Raw genomic sequence first — 18,897 nt, forward strand, 5'->3', positions numbered from 1 at the left:
TAATTTTATATTTCTCAGAAAAAAACAAGTAGGAGCAGCATGGAGAGTCTCTTCAGGGTTATTAGTCCTCCAAATTTGCCAATTGGCCGTTATAACAAATCATAGTTCTGTCGACCGAGTTTTGAAACTAAATTTTTATCGTTTCCTAAAAGTTTCTTTGGAATAACTTTCCTTCCTTTCTTTCCTTAGTTTCTTTCACAGCTTTTTTGACACCTATCACTACAATCAATTTTATAATTCCAAAAGGAGACCCTATATTGGTCGAAAGTGTTTTTCTCCTGCTTTTGAAACAACTTTCACATTGGAGTTTTAAAATCCAGTGACATTGCCGCAAACATAATGCATGAGTCGACCTGAAACTTTATCCGCCACACAAATAAAATCAACAAAGCAACATCTCTTGTTTTACCAGTTACTTACCTTCGTATGTATATAAGTATGTACATAAATAACTCGATTATATATGGGTGTTTGAGTGCTCTAAGCTTTATATAAAAGAGTAATCGTAGATTTTTTTCGTGATATAGGGAAATGAAGAAAATGTTTTATGCAAGAGCTAACACAGCAGTTCCATGCACTTTTTTCTTTGGCTAATCTTACCTGCAACCCAAAACCACACGCACGCACGTTGATACGCAGCTTGTTACATAGAAACGTTGATTTACGCAACTCACATATGAGTATACAAATATAATCAGTTGGCACAGTGTACAGTGGTGGTTTTCCAAAAAGCAACGAAAATTCCTAAGATGAAGTAACATTTAGTACTTTAAAATCTATTGAGCATTTTCTTTAGACTTAAACGGGTTTTTTCAATAAATAAATCAAACTTTAGGTAGAATTAGAGAAAAATTGATATATCAGGTCCCTTAAAATTCGCCACTGTGGGCATGCGTATATTACAAAAATGAACGAAGTTCATATACTAGCATGTTTATGTTATTTACCAACACGTACACATTTATTTCATATAAAAACTGCACAACTACAAATATATGCGAGCTTATAGCGTCACACCGGGCGTATACGCAACCTCGACAATGTCATCTGCTGCTGGCCACCTTATTTTTCTACGCTTTTGCCTCTTCCACTCAAGCATAGCAATCTCATATGCACTGTAGATAACCAACCAACAAGGTGTTAAAATTTACTTTTCAGCCACATGACACATATGATTTGTAGACACTTTCGCCTGTCGGCATAACTTCTGCCATGCTATGCTTTGCAATGTAAGCTTTGCAGCATAGTTGCCCATGCACATACAACTCGTGTATGTTATGGATTCGTGTTTGTTGGTTTGTCATTTGTACTTGAATTAAAAATGTAAATGTTCTGCAATATGAAAAATGTAGTGAGTAGCAATTTTTTTTTGTGTCCTTTATGGGTTTTCGCACAAACTCGTTTATAACTGTCACGTATTTTCTTCTCACTTGTGTATCACATAGTTCTTTTGTCTTGCGCATGAAATATTTGGTATTTCTACATTGAAGTCTTTTCTTTGCGATATTAGTGTTTATGTAGTCTGAAGCAAGCTTCTTATTTTCGTTGAGCTCTTCTTTGCGCAACATAATTGGTTGGAAAGTATTAACCAGTTTAGGAATTATACTATATTCGGTATAAAACGAACCTCCAAAGTGCTCACTAATTCTGTGCAGGCGCTTTCCCTTGTGTCACCTTTTCAAGCATTAATAAATATTTCATAATTCGCCACTATAAATTATGGTAGAGCACTGAGTGGTATATATTTATAGTACTACTATTTATGCTGTGAACTGTGCCATTATTGTGTAAGCACATAAGTGTAAGTGTGGCCGTACTGCTCGGCTTATAAGCTTAAGTGGCTGTTATGGAAAGTACTCCTTGGTCATACATACACGAGCATTTCAAAGATAATGTTAGTAGCCGCAATGTATTAATTTCAATTTGTGTAATGTAAATGTAAAATTTTTAGATATGTACAAGTATGTCTTAATTACATATACATTTACACACGTCATAAAGACAAATGTCGCGCCAGCATCCCTCGACACGCTTGAGGCACATACACTTCAAAGTGAATATGAAATATGATCGCAATAATGTGAGCACACAAACATAATATTTATATATGTATATACTATAAGTAGACCATATACAATACATGTGATACACAATTTTCGGCTATGCTAATATCTACTTTTACACCAATAAATATTTTGTTATATGAACATATACTCGTTTGTATATGTATTCATAACTATATGGTAAGCATTGTAAGAGGATTGCTTAGGCACAGTTAAGTAGAACTTCTGAATAATGTGGCTTTATAAGGAAGAAAAGGGCTATGTTCTATCGAATTATTCGTCATTAAAAAATGCCTACTTAAGTATTTCAAGAATAAAATGATTTAAAAGTAAAGTCGGTCCCCAATAATTTAACCCTCAGCAGAATATTTTAATATTAATATAACTACTTTTATTTCCACTATTTAAAAATTGCTCTCAATATTTTCTAGCATCGCATGGAACGAAGCCTTATGCACTATATCAAACGAAAAGCGGTTGGTCTTCAAAATAAAACAATTTAGCCCTGCATTGTCTCCATTAAGTTAAGACAGTTTGCTAGTTGAAAGAATAAATCATTGTATTGGAAAATGTAAAATTATTTTTTTATTGAAGAGACTATATAAAAAAGCAATAACAATGCGCTATGTAAATACCTAAAATGACACATTGAATTCTTCCGATCATTTCCACCACTCACACATCTCGATTAGTATTTAGACTACAAAGCCAAAATGTCATACAATTGCGGCGCCCAGGTAAAATATGACATTAAATTACTGTGATAAAATTGAAAGGTGAATTTTTAATTTATACTTCGCGTGTTTTTCGAATCGGTAATTTTTTTTTCTGTAAGTTGTTAGTACTATCTGAGATACGCGTCGCTCTGTGAGGCTCTAAAAGTGAATTTTTCGATTTTTACTATGTCTGAATTTATTGAACAAAGAAGTGCGATAATGCACTCATACTGCATTGGTTATTCGTGATCATTTTGCCACATTTTCAACTAATATCGTGCCGCAACCACCGCATTCGCCTTACCTTCGTGTAACTTCTAGCTATTTACTAAATTCACATGACCACTCCGAGGATACCATTTTGACTCAGTTGAAGATAGGAAAGCTGAGTCGAAGAAGGCTATGATGGCCATCACGACGGAGGACTTTCCCAATTGCTATGATGACTGGAAAAATCGTTGGCTTAAGTGTATTGCAGCGAAAGGAGATTACTTTGAAGGAGATGAAATGCACAGAATTCACCTTTCATTTTGATCACAGTATATATATAAATTTAAAAATACTTGATTCTGAAACACACCTGACACATAAAAACAAGTAAACTAAACTATTTCTGCAATTTTTCAGATTTTCTTATACCTTTTGACTCTTTTAACAAGCTAGCTCCGACACTTATTCAGAAATATCTAATCTATAGAAATTTATATATGTACGTATATATTGTGTGCTACCTTTTGCCATTGAGACCTAAAACCTGAAAATAATTTTCCGATATTGTTGTGTGAAAGCTCCAATTAGCTTAGTGAAACGTTTTCTTTATTTCCAATTTTGAAATTTTCCTACACGAGGTGTATTCAACAATCAATAACAGAATTTTAAAAATTAAGACGTCCCTAGTTTTAAAAGTCCAATGGTCAAAGCAGCCGCTACGGTTGGACGAGTTTCTGTGAGTTTGGCGATTTTCCATTGTTGAAACAAATTGATCGAAGAATTTATCCTGGCCAAAAACCATACCGTAACAATGATCCAACCTCCATATTCGCCAGATTTGGCTTCGTGCATTCATTTCATTTCCAAAGGACCATCGCTTTATAAGATAGATAAAATCGCAGAAAGAGCAGAAGTCTATAATAAAAATCGAGTTAGGAAAGTGTTTCGAAGTTTAGAGGAAGCGGTGACATAAGCACATAATATTGAATAGGAACTATTTTGGGGCCAACAGCTATAATGTAGTTCATTTGTCTACAACTTTTTTTTCAAAAACCAAAACTTTCCGCTATTTTTAAAGCACGTTTACACATTTTAAGATTATGTGATCTTTCCCTCAGGCTTGAATTTTTTCTACATTTTTTGTGAATTCTAATTAAATGACTATTCACACCGAGAAACAAGCCGTACATCTGCGTCTATATGTTTGGCTATCGGCAAGTTTTTATCAATAATTTTTAAAGGCATTGTAATTTACCATAGAAAGGCTTTAAAGTTTTATATATTTTTACCGTTTTATGGAAATTCATTATTTCTGCCATGACTTCCGGCTACCGGCAGTATAAAGTGAACCACTTTTTCTCTTTATAATCCTTTAACATTCGAAAATCTAATAGACAAGTGATTTAGTTTAAAGGAATATCAAATGATTCCTGAGGGTAAAGAAGTGCCCATAAGCAAAAATACAATCACAATCCGAAATACATTTGGTATATTTAAGTACATTCAATATCTAAAGTAGTTTATATAACAAATCAAAGTCATATTGTAAAATATCAGTATACATTAACTTAGAAAGCACTAGTATTAGTTTTCATAGTCAAATAATTAATTAAAAACAACTGTATTATTACCTTTTTATTTGCGTATATTCATTAAATCAAAGTAACATTTACATTGCCAGATTATTTTTGAAGCAGAGAAGTTGGAATAGTAAAACGGCGTTAGAACTCATTAACCCATACATTTTCATATAACAATTTGGGGCTAATAGCTCTTCTTGGCAATTAATGTCAAACAAATTCCTCAAAACAAACCGAATTTATCTGAAGCACTTAACAAGCAGTGAAACTACACAAAAAAGGCGTAGCTTAAAGTAAAACAAAAAGAAATTTGCAAGTCTGTCCGTCGAAATAAAAAATCACTTTACACAATGGAACAAGCAGAACAACACCGATTTGTTTATGCGCTGAGGGTATGCCTTATTTATAACTGTTTCTATTTCACGCGCACATCCAACATGCTTTTTTTTGGAAGAAGTTTTCTTCGTTTTTTTAGCAACTCTGCGTAATTGTTATTTCGCATATCGTTGGGGCGATAAAATATGGCCAAATACCGGAAATTCCGGTCCCGACTTGTCGCAGCCAGCCCATACGCCATTGCTGGTTGTCAGGCTAATCCCTTTACTTAGGGCAATTAATTAAATCCGATAAAGCGAACAACACAAGAACAATAATAACAACAAAAGCAAAAATAACAACAATTGTAATAAAAATAACAACAAAAGCGCGCAATTGTAAAGAAAAGACGCCAGCAATGGCAAAACATGCACAGCATTAAGAACGACACGACGAACACAAAGAAACACGCAAAGTAAGGCAAAAAGTGTAGACGCAAGTCTAACACAACAACAAGCAGTCTGTCGAAAGTGGCAAAGCGGTGCGTCAACAATAGATAGGGTCAAATTCTTCAAAAGTCGTCGCTGAAACACGACTGTATGTATGTACGAATGACGAAGTTGCATATATTATAGACGAAGTTGGCGAAAAAAGGGTTGCAGAATGCGCCGAAATAAGAAGGAAAGCTCTAGCAGCTGAGGGGCAAAATTGACATAGCGTGCGCGCCTTAAAAGCAAGCAATAAAGGAGTGTCAAATGACTGGACATTTATTTACATTTTTAATGTCACATTCCAGGTATTTCTTCAATACAGGGAGTGTATATATGTTTTTAATGTCAATATCATTACACTTTTTCATATTTATTAGAATAGACATTTGAAGAACTTGAGTTGCGCTAAGAGCATTTATTTACCATTCGTTTATAATACTTAAATATTGTTGCAGTTAAAACAGTCTTAAGCGGAAGTAACTGCTGCAAAATATTGCTCCTTACATAATGCATATGGCTAGCTCATATCTCCAAACACGTGTATTTACCTTTTATATGCAACCAGTTATGCTACTTTTCCAAAGCTCTACTTAATTAACGCACTGTAGTATTGTAAAAATAATATTGTTTCTTCTTTCTTTCTGTTTCACAGGGTGCTACAGGGAAACCAGGTGAACGCGGTGCCCCCGGTCCGAAAGGTGACCGCGGCGATAGGGGCGATCCTGGCTCCCGTGGACCCGAGGGTCTGCAAGGCCATAAAGGCGAGCCCGGCGTCGACGGCATGCCCGGCATGCAAGGGCCACCTGGCCCGCCAGGACCGCCTGGCTTGCCCGAAAACTATGATGTAAGTATGCGCTCACATTTATTTAATTATATATATTTTAATTTGTATATATAACGCTCAGTTAGTGGTAGATTTTATATTATATACTATATTTACTAATATTTATATCTTAATTATATAAATGTTATGAGTAGATCCACATTTTTTTTGTCTATAAATTTTTTTTTTTAACAAAATTGCGATGAAAATTATACTATCTCTAAGTTGGGTCAAACTGGATACAGTCTGTTAAGTCTTATTGAAATCGATTTTTTAGCTTGGCAGTTTCCCTCGGACAAAATTGTTATATACATATATATAGGAGAGATAGCGTAGTATATTCACTTTCGCATTTTTTCATCCTTAGTTCCTTCAGTGTTCCCAACTGCTTATTAAGCGCACCTTGAAATTAAAAACTTAATTTAAGCCCTAATTATAGCAGTAACACCTGTTCCCATAATATCGTGTTCACAAGTGTTCAAGTTCATACGTAACTGTTATTAGAGGCGTCTATTTAAGTTTTTAATTACAGTGCTTAGTGTTTATGGTGCCCCTAATTGGTTTCGTAAATGCTTGCTTGGCCGAGTAGTTAAAATTTAATTTTCTCTTTTACGTTGTTGGAAAGTTTTGTCTCATTTGTTATAAATTATGTAATATTTTGGTTAATTATTTAAGCTTTTCAAGGCATAGAAACTTTTCTTAATTATTTTGATTACCAATGATAGTCGTGGTTCAAGGCTAACTCCATTATTTTAAACATTTAAGCGCTAGGTATTGTTTACAATAACCATTAATGAGCCAAAGTTAGCATCAAATATGTATATATAGTATCTTCTATTCTCATTGCTTACTATTTCGTATTTTTATTGTAGTATATACATATGAGTTTTGAAGAGAGCAGACTCCCCGGTAAAGTCCAACTTCATATATGTGGTTTACCGGACAAATATATTTAACTAGTCCATATATAATATTGCTATTGTACTTAGGCGCCTACGCGTGGCTTATTGTCATTGCTGTCAGCATTAACGTAACAACAAATTTATAGTGGTTAAGATAGCGAATGGCGTACGCGGGTAAGACTACTACCTAAAGGAAAGTCAAGGTGATTTATGAAGACTAATTTATCACAAATATGTTTGAGGCGACTGTGAAGCCTACGCTGCTATTAAACAAGCAAAATAATAATTTCAACTTTATTTCTTACACAAAGACAGAGAGAAATTCTTAAAAGACAATTTTTTTTGTGTTATTATGTTTTCCAAACAAACTTATAAAATACTTATATGAGATTCTTTTGAAAAAATTATTGTTTTTAAAGTAGTATATTGAACCGAGTGTTCAAAGCTGCAGGAACCTGATACTAATGGATACTTTGTGATAAATGATAGCGAGACCATAGCGAAATCGCAGGTAACTGCAAAGCTAATGACCATATGAAAAAAGTATTCTAACTAACATTAGAACGTTAACGGCTTGATATATCGGCCTCCTCGAGCTTTCTAATCGGTTCTTTCGCTGCCACAAGATACTTTTGGCTCACGATCGATCCAGTGAACTCTTTGCCTTAAGTAAAGCTTTCCGCTCTTGTGGAGCTTAATTAAATAAATGAGACCTCACACTTTCAGATATACCATAAGAGGGTGGGAATAGAAATTAAACGCCTAAGCAAATTTGGCTAGCGTTTTGTCCACTTATTAATCTGGCTTAAAGTAGTATTCGAAAATGTATGCAATGTATAATGAGTAAATATTTTTATTCCATCTCACATATTATACTTTAATAATTTGCACCATTTCCTCTATATAATAGAAATCGAGTTTACCTTTTTGTTCTACAATTTCATATTGTGAAATCGGCAAAAACGACAGCTTGTGCAAAGCGAAAGCACACAGCTTCTGTTTTACCAACAATACAATAACCAAAGTTATACTTGCTCAAACATTTACAATCAACTGCTTAGAAATATTCTAAACACCTTGTACGACACGGCGTATACGTAACCGCAAAGAATTTGTATGAACTTAACTCGTGTAATTTGCCAAGCAGCTGCTTGTAAGCTAGGTAATCATGTAAACAGACCACAAAGCGTGACTATGCGAAAGCGTGTAGAGTTTACTAAAATTGTGTAACGGCACGCATTACTGGGGATCTACACTTTACAATTAATATTACACTGTTAACACTGCTCACAACCACTTGATCCTGTAGTTCATGCAAGCAGGCAGTTTATTCAGCCGTTACTAGTTCTAGATCAATAAAATTATTTTCAAAGAAAGGCGCTATGACTCTTCTGGCTAATCTATATTCAAAACTGCTACATTTCTATTTATACAAAACGACTAGTTCATAACTAGTGCACTTTTGGCAGCACACAAATTTTTCTACTGCGTCAGCGTACGCTTAGTGCCTGCACAACTGCGAAGCCTCACAACTACATTTGCTTAAAAATTAAACGTTTGCGGTGTGGCATGGTGTACGAAAGGAGAGTTTTTCAGTGGCTTTCACGTTTAAATTGGTGGTTTTAGGCAATTATTGTTATCAACATGATTGCATGTTGCCAGCGCGGCTACCGCTAAGCAAACGACAAAACAACGGCGTAACTAACTGCGCAACATGGGAGCAGCTACCGCAGAATACAAAAAATACAACAACAAGAACGACACAAGCTTAAAGTGACCGCGACCAAGCAACAAAAGCGTAATTTCCTTTGCTTTGGCTGCCTTAAAGCAGACATGCACGGTATACTTTGAGGCGTTGCCCGTTGTTTTACCAGCTAACGCATTTGACTAACTTTGCATAAGCAAACAGGGCGCCAAACATTTACTTTCAATTTAAATTTGTCAGTTCTCTGCACTCACCGCGTTGCCAATGGCATTAAGCAAAGGGCCACAGCGGTTGAAAGCGACTTCACGCGGTGTAAAGTACCGAAGTACCGTTCTTATAATTTTATTTATTTGTTTATTCACTTCTTTGCTTTGTTATGGCCCAACAAGCTTATCGCTTGGGATGTTGTTTACAAAATTGCTGTTGTTACCTTTCCGCTGTGCTTACTTTGTAGCACTGCTTCAGGCGACCTAGCGATTCTCGCGCTAAACTGAACTGGCACAAGATTTCGTGCCGCGCAAAGATTGCCGTAAATAATAAAAAATATACTCAGCTATTTGCTTTCCTAGCCATTAAATGAGGTTTTTAGCGCTTTTGCCTATACTTTTTCCTTAAAATACTTTCGTTTCCACATAAGCAGCGAAAAATTTGCAACTTGAGTTCTATTTAATTTTCGTTCAAACCTTTCCTGTCCATTTTAATAACTTTTGTCCCTTGTCAAAGCGGCCACAATGAGGTCAGCACACCGCTGTCAGTTCATTTCAACAAACAACAAAAAAGTCGCTGTGTCAAGCCTTTATTTTACTACCGGCGGCTGAGTCCATTGCCTTTGTCGTTTTATTTCTTGTAGCTAGCGAAAATAAAAATCTCGTTCACTTCTTTTTTGGCTTATGGCAAGTTAATTGTGTGGCAGCGCAAAATTTGTTCAGTTTTTTCTTGCTTTTTTTTCTGCACGCTCTTAATTCGCTTTTAAAGAAAAATTGCCTATTGTGCTAATTTCATTATATCGCTGTTACCGTCACATCCCATTTCACCTGCTACCTTCATTCCGCAGGCCATGCACAGGCGTATGTGTGGGTATATAGAAGTGCTCGGCTGGCTATCTCCGGCCGCCATCAGCAGTTAAGCGGCCGAACAAACTGCATCAGACGAAATGAGGCGAACATGCAAACTGCCGTTCGCAGAGTTAATTTTGTATGAGTGAGGCAACCGTTGATAAGGAACATAATAAAATAGAGAGTAAGGAGCATATTTTTTATAAAAGGTGCCACTATAAATTAATAGAATGTTAATTCTAATTAAAGGTTTCGTGCAAGTAGACCTCCTTTGAGATGATAGCGACAGTTTTTGAGTCAAATTCTAATAAAATAATTAGAAATTAATTAGCAAGACCCTTAAGATCAGATCACTATTATCTATTATGATATTTTCATAATTTGGAATAGAGTTGCCATCTAGTAAAAAATGTATTTTCAACATTTCAAAAAGTATTATCTAATAAGGTTTTACTGAACTCTTCTGAAAGGTATTTTTTCAATTTTTTTTTTTTCTCTACTTATTCCGGTACAGAGTTACCATCTAGGCAAAAGTAACACTAAAAGACGAACGATTTTGGATATAGTTTGATACAAGATTACCACCTATCAGGATTAAAGCCTACATAAAAATTAATGTCAAACACTTCCGAAAGGTGTTCAACCTTTTTGTGACTTTCGACTTATATATTCCGGAACAAAGTTACAAAAGTAACACTAAAGAAACCGAAAGAACGTGTGTTAAAAGTAAGCCGAATTAACAAAATTTTTATAAAGTTTCTGTTTAGACATATTGTGGAAAAGAGTTGGCACTAGTTAGCGAAAAAATACAACCGATAAAATTAAAATGGAGTAGCTACGTTTATTACAAAGTTGCCACCTGTTAGAAAGAAAAACTGATATAATGCGGTAGTTAAATTATGATTCATAAATCAAATTTATTCCCAAAATAGAATAGAAGTATTAAAAATAAACTTTGAAGTGAACTTTTGGTGGCAGCGCAAATTAGTTAACTAAGCTTTTAATGACTATTCATGAGTTTCACAATCAATAATTGTACGATATATTACTGATAAACTCACTACAAATCCACTCAATTTATATTTTATTAACTGCAAGCACTCACTCCTCAAAATTATGTATTTAGTTTCTGTAGCATACTTTCAATATTAGTGGCGCACCTTAGTCACGCAACCTCAAACTTTCTATTTGAACAATTTTTTTGTTTCGCTGACCCCTTAATTCATAACGAGTAAAATCATCAAGTAAAATTTTTAAATATAAATTTGCCGCATTAATTACCCACCTTCGTATTGACCACAGCGCCGCAGCAGGTCAGTGCACTCTTTTTCACAGAGGCATTGGCATTTTCCAAGCAACTTTGCCCACAAAAAATGATTGCAAATGCAGCTGTAGCGTAGAAAAGAAGAACCACACAGAAGGAAGCATAATGAGCCTCTTTTTCGTTTTCAAAAAGAGAATGAACGAGGTTTCGACTTCCGCCTAAATTGCGAGAATTTAAGTATTGCAGCAACAGTTCATTGCAGTTCATTGCTTATGTATAAGTTTGTAAGAGAATATTCTTTGCATTAAAGTTGTTTTCGTATAACTGGTCTTATTCGTATTATTTCATTTTGTGGTTATTGTTGATACGGTTACGAGTTCCCGTGCAGAAGCACATGAAACGTAAAGAGGATTTGTATTTTGAAAAGCAAACATTTAAAGCAAAACTTAGGGAACACACCTAGTGTGAAAGTTTAATTTTTTTCCATATTTGGATAGTATTTACCCTTAAAAATAACATACTAAAATAAAAATTAATATATCAAATAATATTTGAGGTACAGTCATTTAAAAGGGTAGCCGCCCAGTTCAGTCCGGTTTACCAGTTTATTTCTAAGAGCACGAAGAAGACTGGAAAACAGCAGTGAAGTACATTTTTTAGCGCCATCGGAGATTTTGTATCAATCAAAAAATATTTTACCTCTTTTTTGTTTAATTCCTCTGCGTATTTTTGAAACCAATATAAATATGCTCCCAAAATTTAAAATAATCGATGCAGCAATTCCTTTTTTTTAATTTCCAAAATCAACGAGTTCTTAAGCTGTCACGCCTCCATGGTCTCCAAGGACACTTAATACCAATTTTAGACTCAATACTCAGAACTTTAAATTTTGGAATTTTGAAATTCGTAAAGTTAGGTATTTTGCCTGAAAATCTAGCTTAGCTTTAACTAAAAAAATTGGCAAATACATACATATGTTATTTGCTTTTACTTATATAACCGAAGCCCCGCTAAACAGCTATTATTTCGCACCCGCTGCAAAATTCTATGCTTCCACTTGACTTAAATTGCCTTATTTTTATTTCCCATTTCCTTCATTCTCTTCGCATTACATTTTAAGGCTGTCCAATTTTCCAATGTCTGTCTGCGCCCATGCCTTAGCCTAATTTTTAGTGGAAAATTCTTCTGCCACAGCTAATAGAAAAGGGAAATTGTCGAATTGCTAATAAGTACATGCATTTAAGGTAGAGCGCGGCAAGTGTTTTGGCGCCCTGACAGATAAGCGCGATGGACAGAGAGGCAAAAGCAGTAGGCTGAAAAGGGTGCGGTGAATATAAGAAAAATGTGTTTACAGCCATAAAGGGAGATCGGGTGTTCTAAGGTTATATGGAATTCACTCAAGGAGTAAATGCAGGAAGAAATAATTCAAATCAAGCAGCGAAGAGTGGCGAGCAAAAAAGCAAATCATTCCGGTTTAAAGAGAGAAAAATAATAAATAAATAAAATCGCTTTAAATTCATTCTCGCAGAAAAGTGTTGAAGCAGAAAAAACGTGTACGCGTTACCGAAAATATTTTCCAAAGTGATTTCCTTCCGTTGGCGCAGCACCGCGCAGCTATTACACTGCGCTAGCTGATAGCGCTTGTAACGTTTTGTGGCGCGGCGCTTATTTTACTTTTTTCGCTTTCTTTGTTTCCTCGCTTGCCTGTCGCAAATTTGTTGCGCTCGTTTTTTTTTTGTTTTACTTTTTCGTATTGCTTTGAAGAAATTTCCTTAATTTGTAAGTATTCACCCTGAAATGCTACAGATTGCTGCACAGCGAAAGGGGAGCTGCTGCTAAGTTGTTGCTGGTAAACACAAGCTTTGGGGTAACGGATACAGATGCTTGTCAATGCACACCACTACATTTGCATGATTTTGTATCACTAACTGTGTGTGTGTGTTTAAGCTTCATGCAACCAGAGCATCAGTTACTGCCACACAGCTGTACCTTCAATGTTGCTAATTTATTTTTTGCACGGTCATTGATTTCGCTTCGAAAGATTTTCGATAATTTTCCTTTCATTTAATATGATTTGATTTTCTCTCACTCCAAATGCCATTTCCGTTTCCCAGATCACGTATTTAGCGTGAGTTTGTTAGTTGCCGTGGGTGTGTTCGCAAATAAAAGACGAACTCCCCGTTAGATAATGAGCGGGTTCAATGCTCTGGCTGTGGCTGGCATACAGGGTATGCCGTTGGCTGCCTTCGCCATTTGCATGGCACGATTTTGTTGGTTGATTAGTATGCGGCCGCCCAGAAAATTGATAGTCAAGCGCGTTTGTTGCCGCGATTTGCGCTGTCTTACCCTCAGCTTTTTTTGCGCTCTCCCGCTTGTTCTTGTTGGTTTTGCATTTTCGGGTCGATTGCGTTGAAAGTGTTTTCATTGACATGTCATTTGCATTTTTATCGAAAGAAAATTTCCATTTTCATTGCAATGTCAGTGACAATGTCATTGCAATTGTAGAATGTAATTTAAATTGTTGTTTTATTGTGCTTAATGAGCAGTACCGTTGAATTATGCAAAGTCAGAAAAAGGTCAGCGCTTCCTTTGGTGTCTCTTAATAGTTTCAGTTGTTGTTGTAGTCGTAAAATAAAAAGTAGAGCAATTTGTGAGATTGTAAATTTGATTTTCATTTTTTTTTATCGCAATTTTTAACATATTGAATGGAGTGGAGGAAGAAGGGAATAAATTTAGCTGTCGAAAAAATGTACGAAATTTCTGTGAAAAAAATTGCATGTAAATATTTTATCTAAAAATAATTGAAAATCTTACTAATACTCTAGTCAGTAGACTTTATGGAGTAGATTATGATATTAAAAGAACATTTTTCTCTGTAAAATAATTTGGTTTGTATATATTCCTGGTAAATACTTATACGTTTTCGTGCGGTTTTTGTACAAATAAACCATTTTAGATTACAAAACTTTAATTTAACTAGTTGAGCGTTATATATACAAACATATACATTATATTTTGTATAAATAATAAATATTACTTTAAAACACGTCTATATTTACTAAATACATATATATTATAGAGGGTTTTCCAGTAAGAGTGATATGATTTAAGGAAATTCAAATGTTTTTTATTTAAAGGGAAGTGCAATCGATACAATTAAATTCTGAACATAATTCAAATAGACACCACGGCTTCAATTTTCGAGTGATTTTTCCACTAAATCAAATCGTATGAATGAATATCACGTTCAATATTGACTCCTGAATAATTTTATTGCTCAAGACCAATAACTTCAATTAACCCCACAAGAAGTAGTCTAATGGTGTTACATCACAACTTCTTGGAGGCCATTCTTTTTACAATTTCTCGAAATAACGGAATACTCAAACTTTCTTTCAATAATGCTGTTGTTGCACGTGCTGTGTAGTACGTAGCGTCGTCTATTTATAACCAAATGTTGTCAAGATTAACACCTTCCAATTGCGGTCATAAAAAGCAATTATCATCGATCAATTTTCTTTCTTCATTGAGAGTAACGGTGTCACCAACTTCATTTCGAAAAAGGTAGGAATTGATGATTCCATCAGATCAGAAACTAAACCAGACTGTCCATTTTGGTGATTATAATGGTTGTTCATGAACAATTCGTGGATTTTCCACAAATCGACAGTTTTGTTTATTTACCGCACACCCAGATAAAAACGAGCCTCATCGGAGAAGATGATTTTCTGAAAAAAACTCTTTATCGTTTTCAAGTTGCTTAAAGACAAAATCAAAAAATTCAGGACGTTAACGCTGATCAGTGGCTTCAGTTCTTGAGTGAGAATAATTTTATATCGTTGTAAGCCCAAATCCGCCAGGTTGTGGTTTGAGACAGTCCCAACTTTTGAGAACACGCTTTAATCGACAAATTGCGGTCTTCAGCAACACTTGCCTGAATGGCAGCAATATTTTCATTACTTCGAGTAGTCCTTGGTCTAAGTGACCCTTGAACCTACATATATTGACTATAATATGGAAAAGCGCACTAAAAATTGCAATTGGAGAACGATTATTTTGATAAAAAATTGAATAATTTGTAAGCGCTGCTCTTGCGTATAGTATTCTAAACAACAATACAATGATAAAAGGATTACAGTTTATGACATGTTAAAACTGCCCGAAACGACACTTAAAAATCAAATCAACTCTATTGGAAAACCCAGTACTTTCTTTGTTTTTTTATATCACTTAACAGAATTAAAGTAAACTGAATCCTTTTGTTTTAAATTAACTGATTATAAAAAATTTCTAAAAGTATTTAAATCTTTCTTGAACTTTCATAAAAATATTCTATCAAAAATAACGTATTAACAGATTAATTGGAACCCCACAAGGACTTTCAAGGTATAAAAAACTTAACGAATTTTTATGTATGGTAAAAGTAAGGAACAAAATAATAAATAATTGTAAAATATATATTTTGAATACCCAAAGCAACTATTTACCGAATAAAATTCATTTGAAGCGAAATCTTAGGTTATTTGAGTTGAGAAAAATAAAATGTTCTGCTACAGAAACACTTTTCCTCTAATAATGGAGCAGGGAAAGTACAAAGAGTCACCAGACATTTTTCTTTATTTCAGTTAGTACACTGTGCGACGAAAAGGTCATAAGATTTAATCAAAAGATTTTTTGAAATAATGAAGATTATTAGAGCACAAAAGAAACTTTGGAATACAAAAAAGGACAGAAATACTTCGATGTTTTCAATAAGAATTAGATAAATTTAGATAAACAAGTATATTTCCCAAAAATATAATTGCAAGTAAATACTCCTAGCGAAATTTTGAAATTTTTTAGCCTTAACTCAACGCACATAGATATACAGAAAAGGAAAAATCTACAAAACATGTTATAGATATTTTCAAAATATTTTTCGTTTTCTGTTTTTTAAAAGAAACTTTTTTAACTCTTTATAGTCATACTGTGCGAAGTTTATTTCCATTTAATACAGTTCACTTTCATACGCAATACGAATGCACATTCACACGGACGCAGCGCGATTTTCATATGCGCGTCTAAAAGTTGTGAGAAATACCCTTTCGTTCATATGTATTTGTACTTGTATTTGTAAAACAAACTTTTGTGCTTTTGCTGCTGTGGCAAAAATATCACTCATACGTCATGTACGCGCAGAATGGCAGAACATTTGCGGTGTCAGCGTATGCGGATGGCGAAATGGCAGGCAGCCATAACTGTGGCTTGTGGCTGTGGGGCGGAAATGCCATGCAGGATGCATTTTTATATGGATGTACCTCAGATACATATGTACATAATTATATATATATATGTATGTATGTATGTATGTATGATTACATACCTATAAAAGTGTTATATGCCAGACAGTGAAGCTGCTGACAGCCACATCTCCATATATATGCGACACCCTTATATACACATACATACTTCTATATGTATATATATTTCTTTCATTGTGTATGTCCGTGACGTGACGTTGTGTGGCAGGAAGTGAGATTGCTAGCTGCAGTTAAATATTTTTGCCACTGTTGTTATTAATAATGCCATATTCGTTGCCGGCGTTGTTGTTGTTGTGGTTTTGTTGTTGTTATTTCGTACAACTCGCAACAGCATTATTATTATTTTTACATATGTGCGCTCCACAACACACACACAAACAGCCATTAAATTTTCCCAAAAAACAAAAACAAAGAAATACCCAGCAACAACCATACTACACGCTCATTGCGTCGACTGCTGCGATTTACTTTTTTATATGCTTCCTTGTTTTCCTCTGCTTTATTGCGGTTGTTGCCAAAGCAAATTAACCCTGTCTGTTGCATCGTGATTGCGCACATTTGATCAGGCATTTACCAAGTCATTCTTGAACTTTTTTCAAACGAGGGTGTTCTTTTGTCGGCCGGCTGGTTCGAAAATTGAATTTGATATCCGTGCTTTTGTTTATTTTCTTCGTTTTTTTAAGCAGTGCATGTAAGTGTTACAAGTAAAATTAAAAATCAGAACTAGTAGAAAAACATAAAATCAAATATATTAAAATAGGTTGATGTAGGTAAAAACTGGAAAATATTTAAATTTGTTCTTTCTTTTTCTGTTTAGAATTACATGTTGAAAATTTAAATACTTTCCGATTTTATATTCAAATATAGTGTTTTAATAAGTTTGCTTATTTTCGTTAGTTAAGCAAAAGAATATTTGTAACAACAATCAAGTCAGACAATTTTAATTTTGATTTTAATTTTAATTTAATATTAATTTAAATTTTGGTTTTAGTGTTAATTTGATTTTAAAATTAATTTTTATTTCAATTATAATTTTAATTTTGGTTATAATTCTACTTTTAATTTAATTTTAATTTCATTTTAAAACTTAATTTTTCTTTGATTTTAACTCCAAATTTAATATTAATTTATATTTAATTTTAAATTTTATTTTTAATTTTCAATAATAGTTGATGAATGAGTTTAGTTTACTTCTAGAATAAAATATAAAATTTGTTTTATATTTTTAAAGACTATTTTTTTTTTAATTTACGCAAATTTTTGTTTAATAAAATGCTAAGCTTATCTAGAATTCCTTACTCCTCCTCGTACAAAAGGTCTACTAAAATGTAGTATTATATTTGCATGGATTATTGTTTTGTTTTTATTGTTTTCCAAAACTACATCGATTATTTATTTGAAAAAATATTGAATTACCCTGAGATATTTTTATAAATGATTAAATAAAATCAAATAGAGAAAATGCGGAGCGTATGAGAAGGGCAATGGAACTTGAAGCCTAACATTCTTAACATTTCTATGCCCAAGCTTCAACCGCCAGGTGAGGCTGGTCCATATCATTTGCCACAACAGTCGGGTGTACGTAACAGGAATTTTTTATCCGGCCAAGAACTGTCGGCTAAACATGGCTACCATATTTCCAATGAAAATAAATTTAAATAAAGGTCTAAAAAGACTTAGAAACTCAATGCGCCTAATGATGACTAAATTGAATCTACGTGCGAGCTGACAGGCTTCGATATCCACTTTTGATATAAAATATATTTTTCTAACAAAACATATATTTATTTTTTTAAATTATTACGGGATCATTATATTTTTCGGTGTATCTCTATTTAAGCTTTAAGTTAAAAAATTGCACAGAATCGGAGAAATGTCTACACTTCCATCACTTATTTACAAACCTCCTCATAAATTCCTCTCAAATATACCTAAATATACAAACACATTCCCACACTCGTGCTAATACATTAAAAGCCCTTTAGCGTCTAGTTATCGCCTCAGACAAGGAGCCGTACGCTCGTTAGTGTCCACTAAAATTAAGAGAAAACCAAACCAAAATAGCAGACGCAAATTGGCGACACTTGGTCTCCACATATAAAGGCTCACATTTTACGAGCCTACGCACACATGTCCATGGGGAATGTGAACAATTTTTTTCCAACAATAAACATATAGCTTACACAGATATAAAAAAGAAAAAGCAAAAACCATAAAATCCCAAATCTCTCAACACAACTTCCAGCGCAGACACTTCACATTAGCCCCAGCTTTGGAACTTAAAATTAAGCGGCATTCCCCTGTCAACAGGAGCGTAGTGGGAAGTAGATGCACACATGCATACCTACCTATGTTCTAGATATGTGTTTGTGTGCTTGCGACATGTATATTTATTAGTGTAGTTTGTTCGCTTGGCAGGCTAACAAATGATGGAATAAGGGTTGAACACATTAGCAGCGTTAGGCGACCAAAG

General features: G+C 34.2%; 1 protein-coding gene across 6 annotated transcripts in view; it reads left to right on the forward strand.

Annotated features, from left to right (window-relative positions):
• LOC126762490 (collagen alpha-1(XVIII) chain) overlaps positions 1-18,897 on the forward strand; it is a 420,330-nt gene that overhangs the window by 308,626 nt on the left and 92,807 nt on the right. For 4 of the 6 annotated variants that reach the window (XM_050479265.1, XM_050479269.1, XM_050479266.1 and 1 more), the window contains 2 exons: positions 2,495-2,539; positions 6,028-6,219. In XM_050479265.1, the coding sequence (XP_050335222.1) occupies positions 2,495-2,539; positions 6,028-6,219 (237 nt within the window). The remainder of the gene's footprint in view (positions 1-2,494; positions 2,540-6,027; positions 6,220-18,897) is intronic. The other 2 variants (XM_050479270.1, XM_050479271.1) reach the window with 1 other exon arrangement.

Source organism: Bactrocera neohumeralis, chromosome 6, assembly GCF_024586455.1.
Source record: "Bactrocera neohumeralis isolate Rockhampton chromosome 6, APGP_CSIRO_Bneo_wtdbg2-racon-allhic-juicebox.fasta_v2, whole genome shotgun sequence".
In the NCBI taxonomy this organism is placed as follows: Eukaryota; Metazoa; Arthropoda; class Insecta; order Diptera; family Tephritidae; genus Bactrocera; species Bactrocera neohumeralis.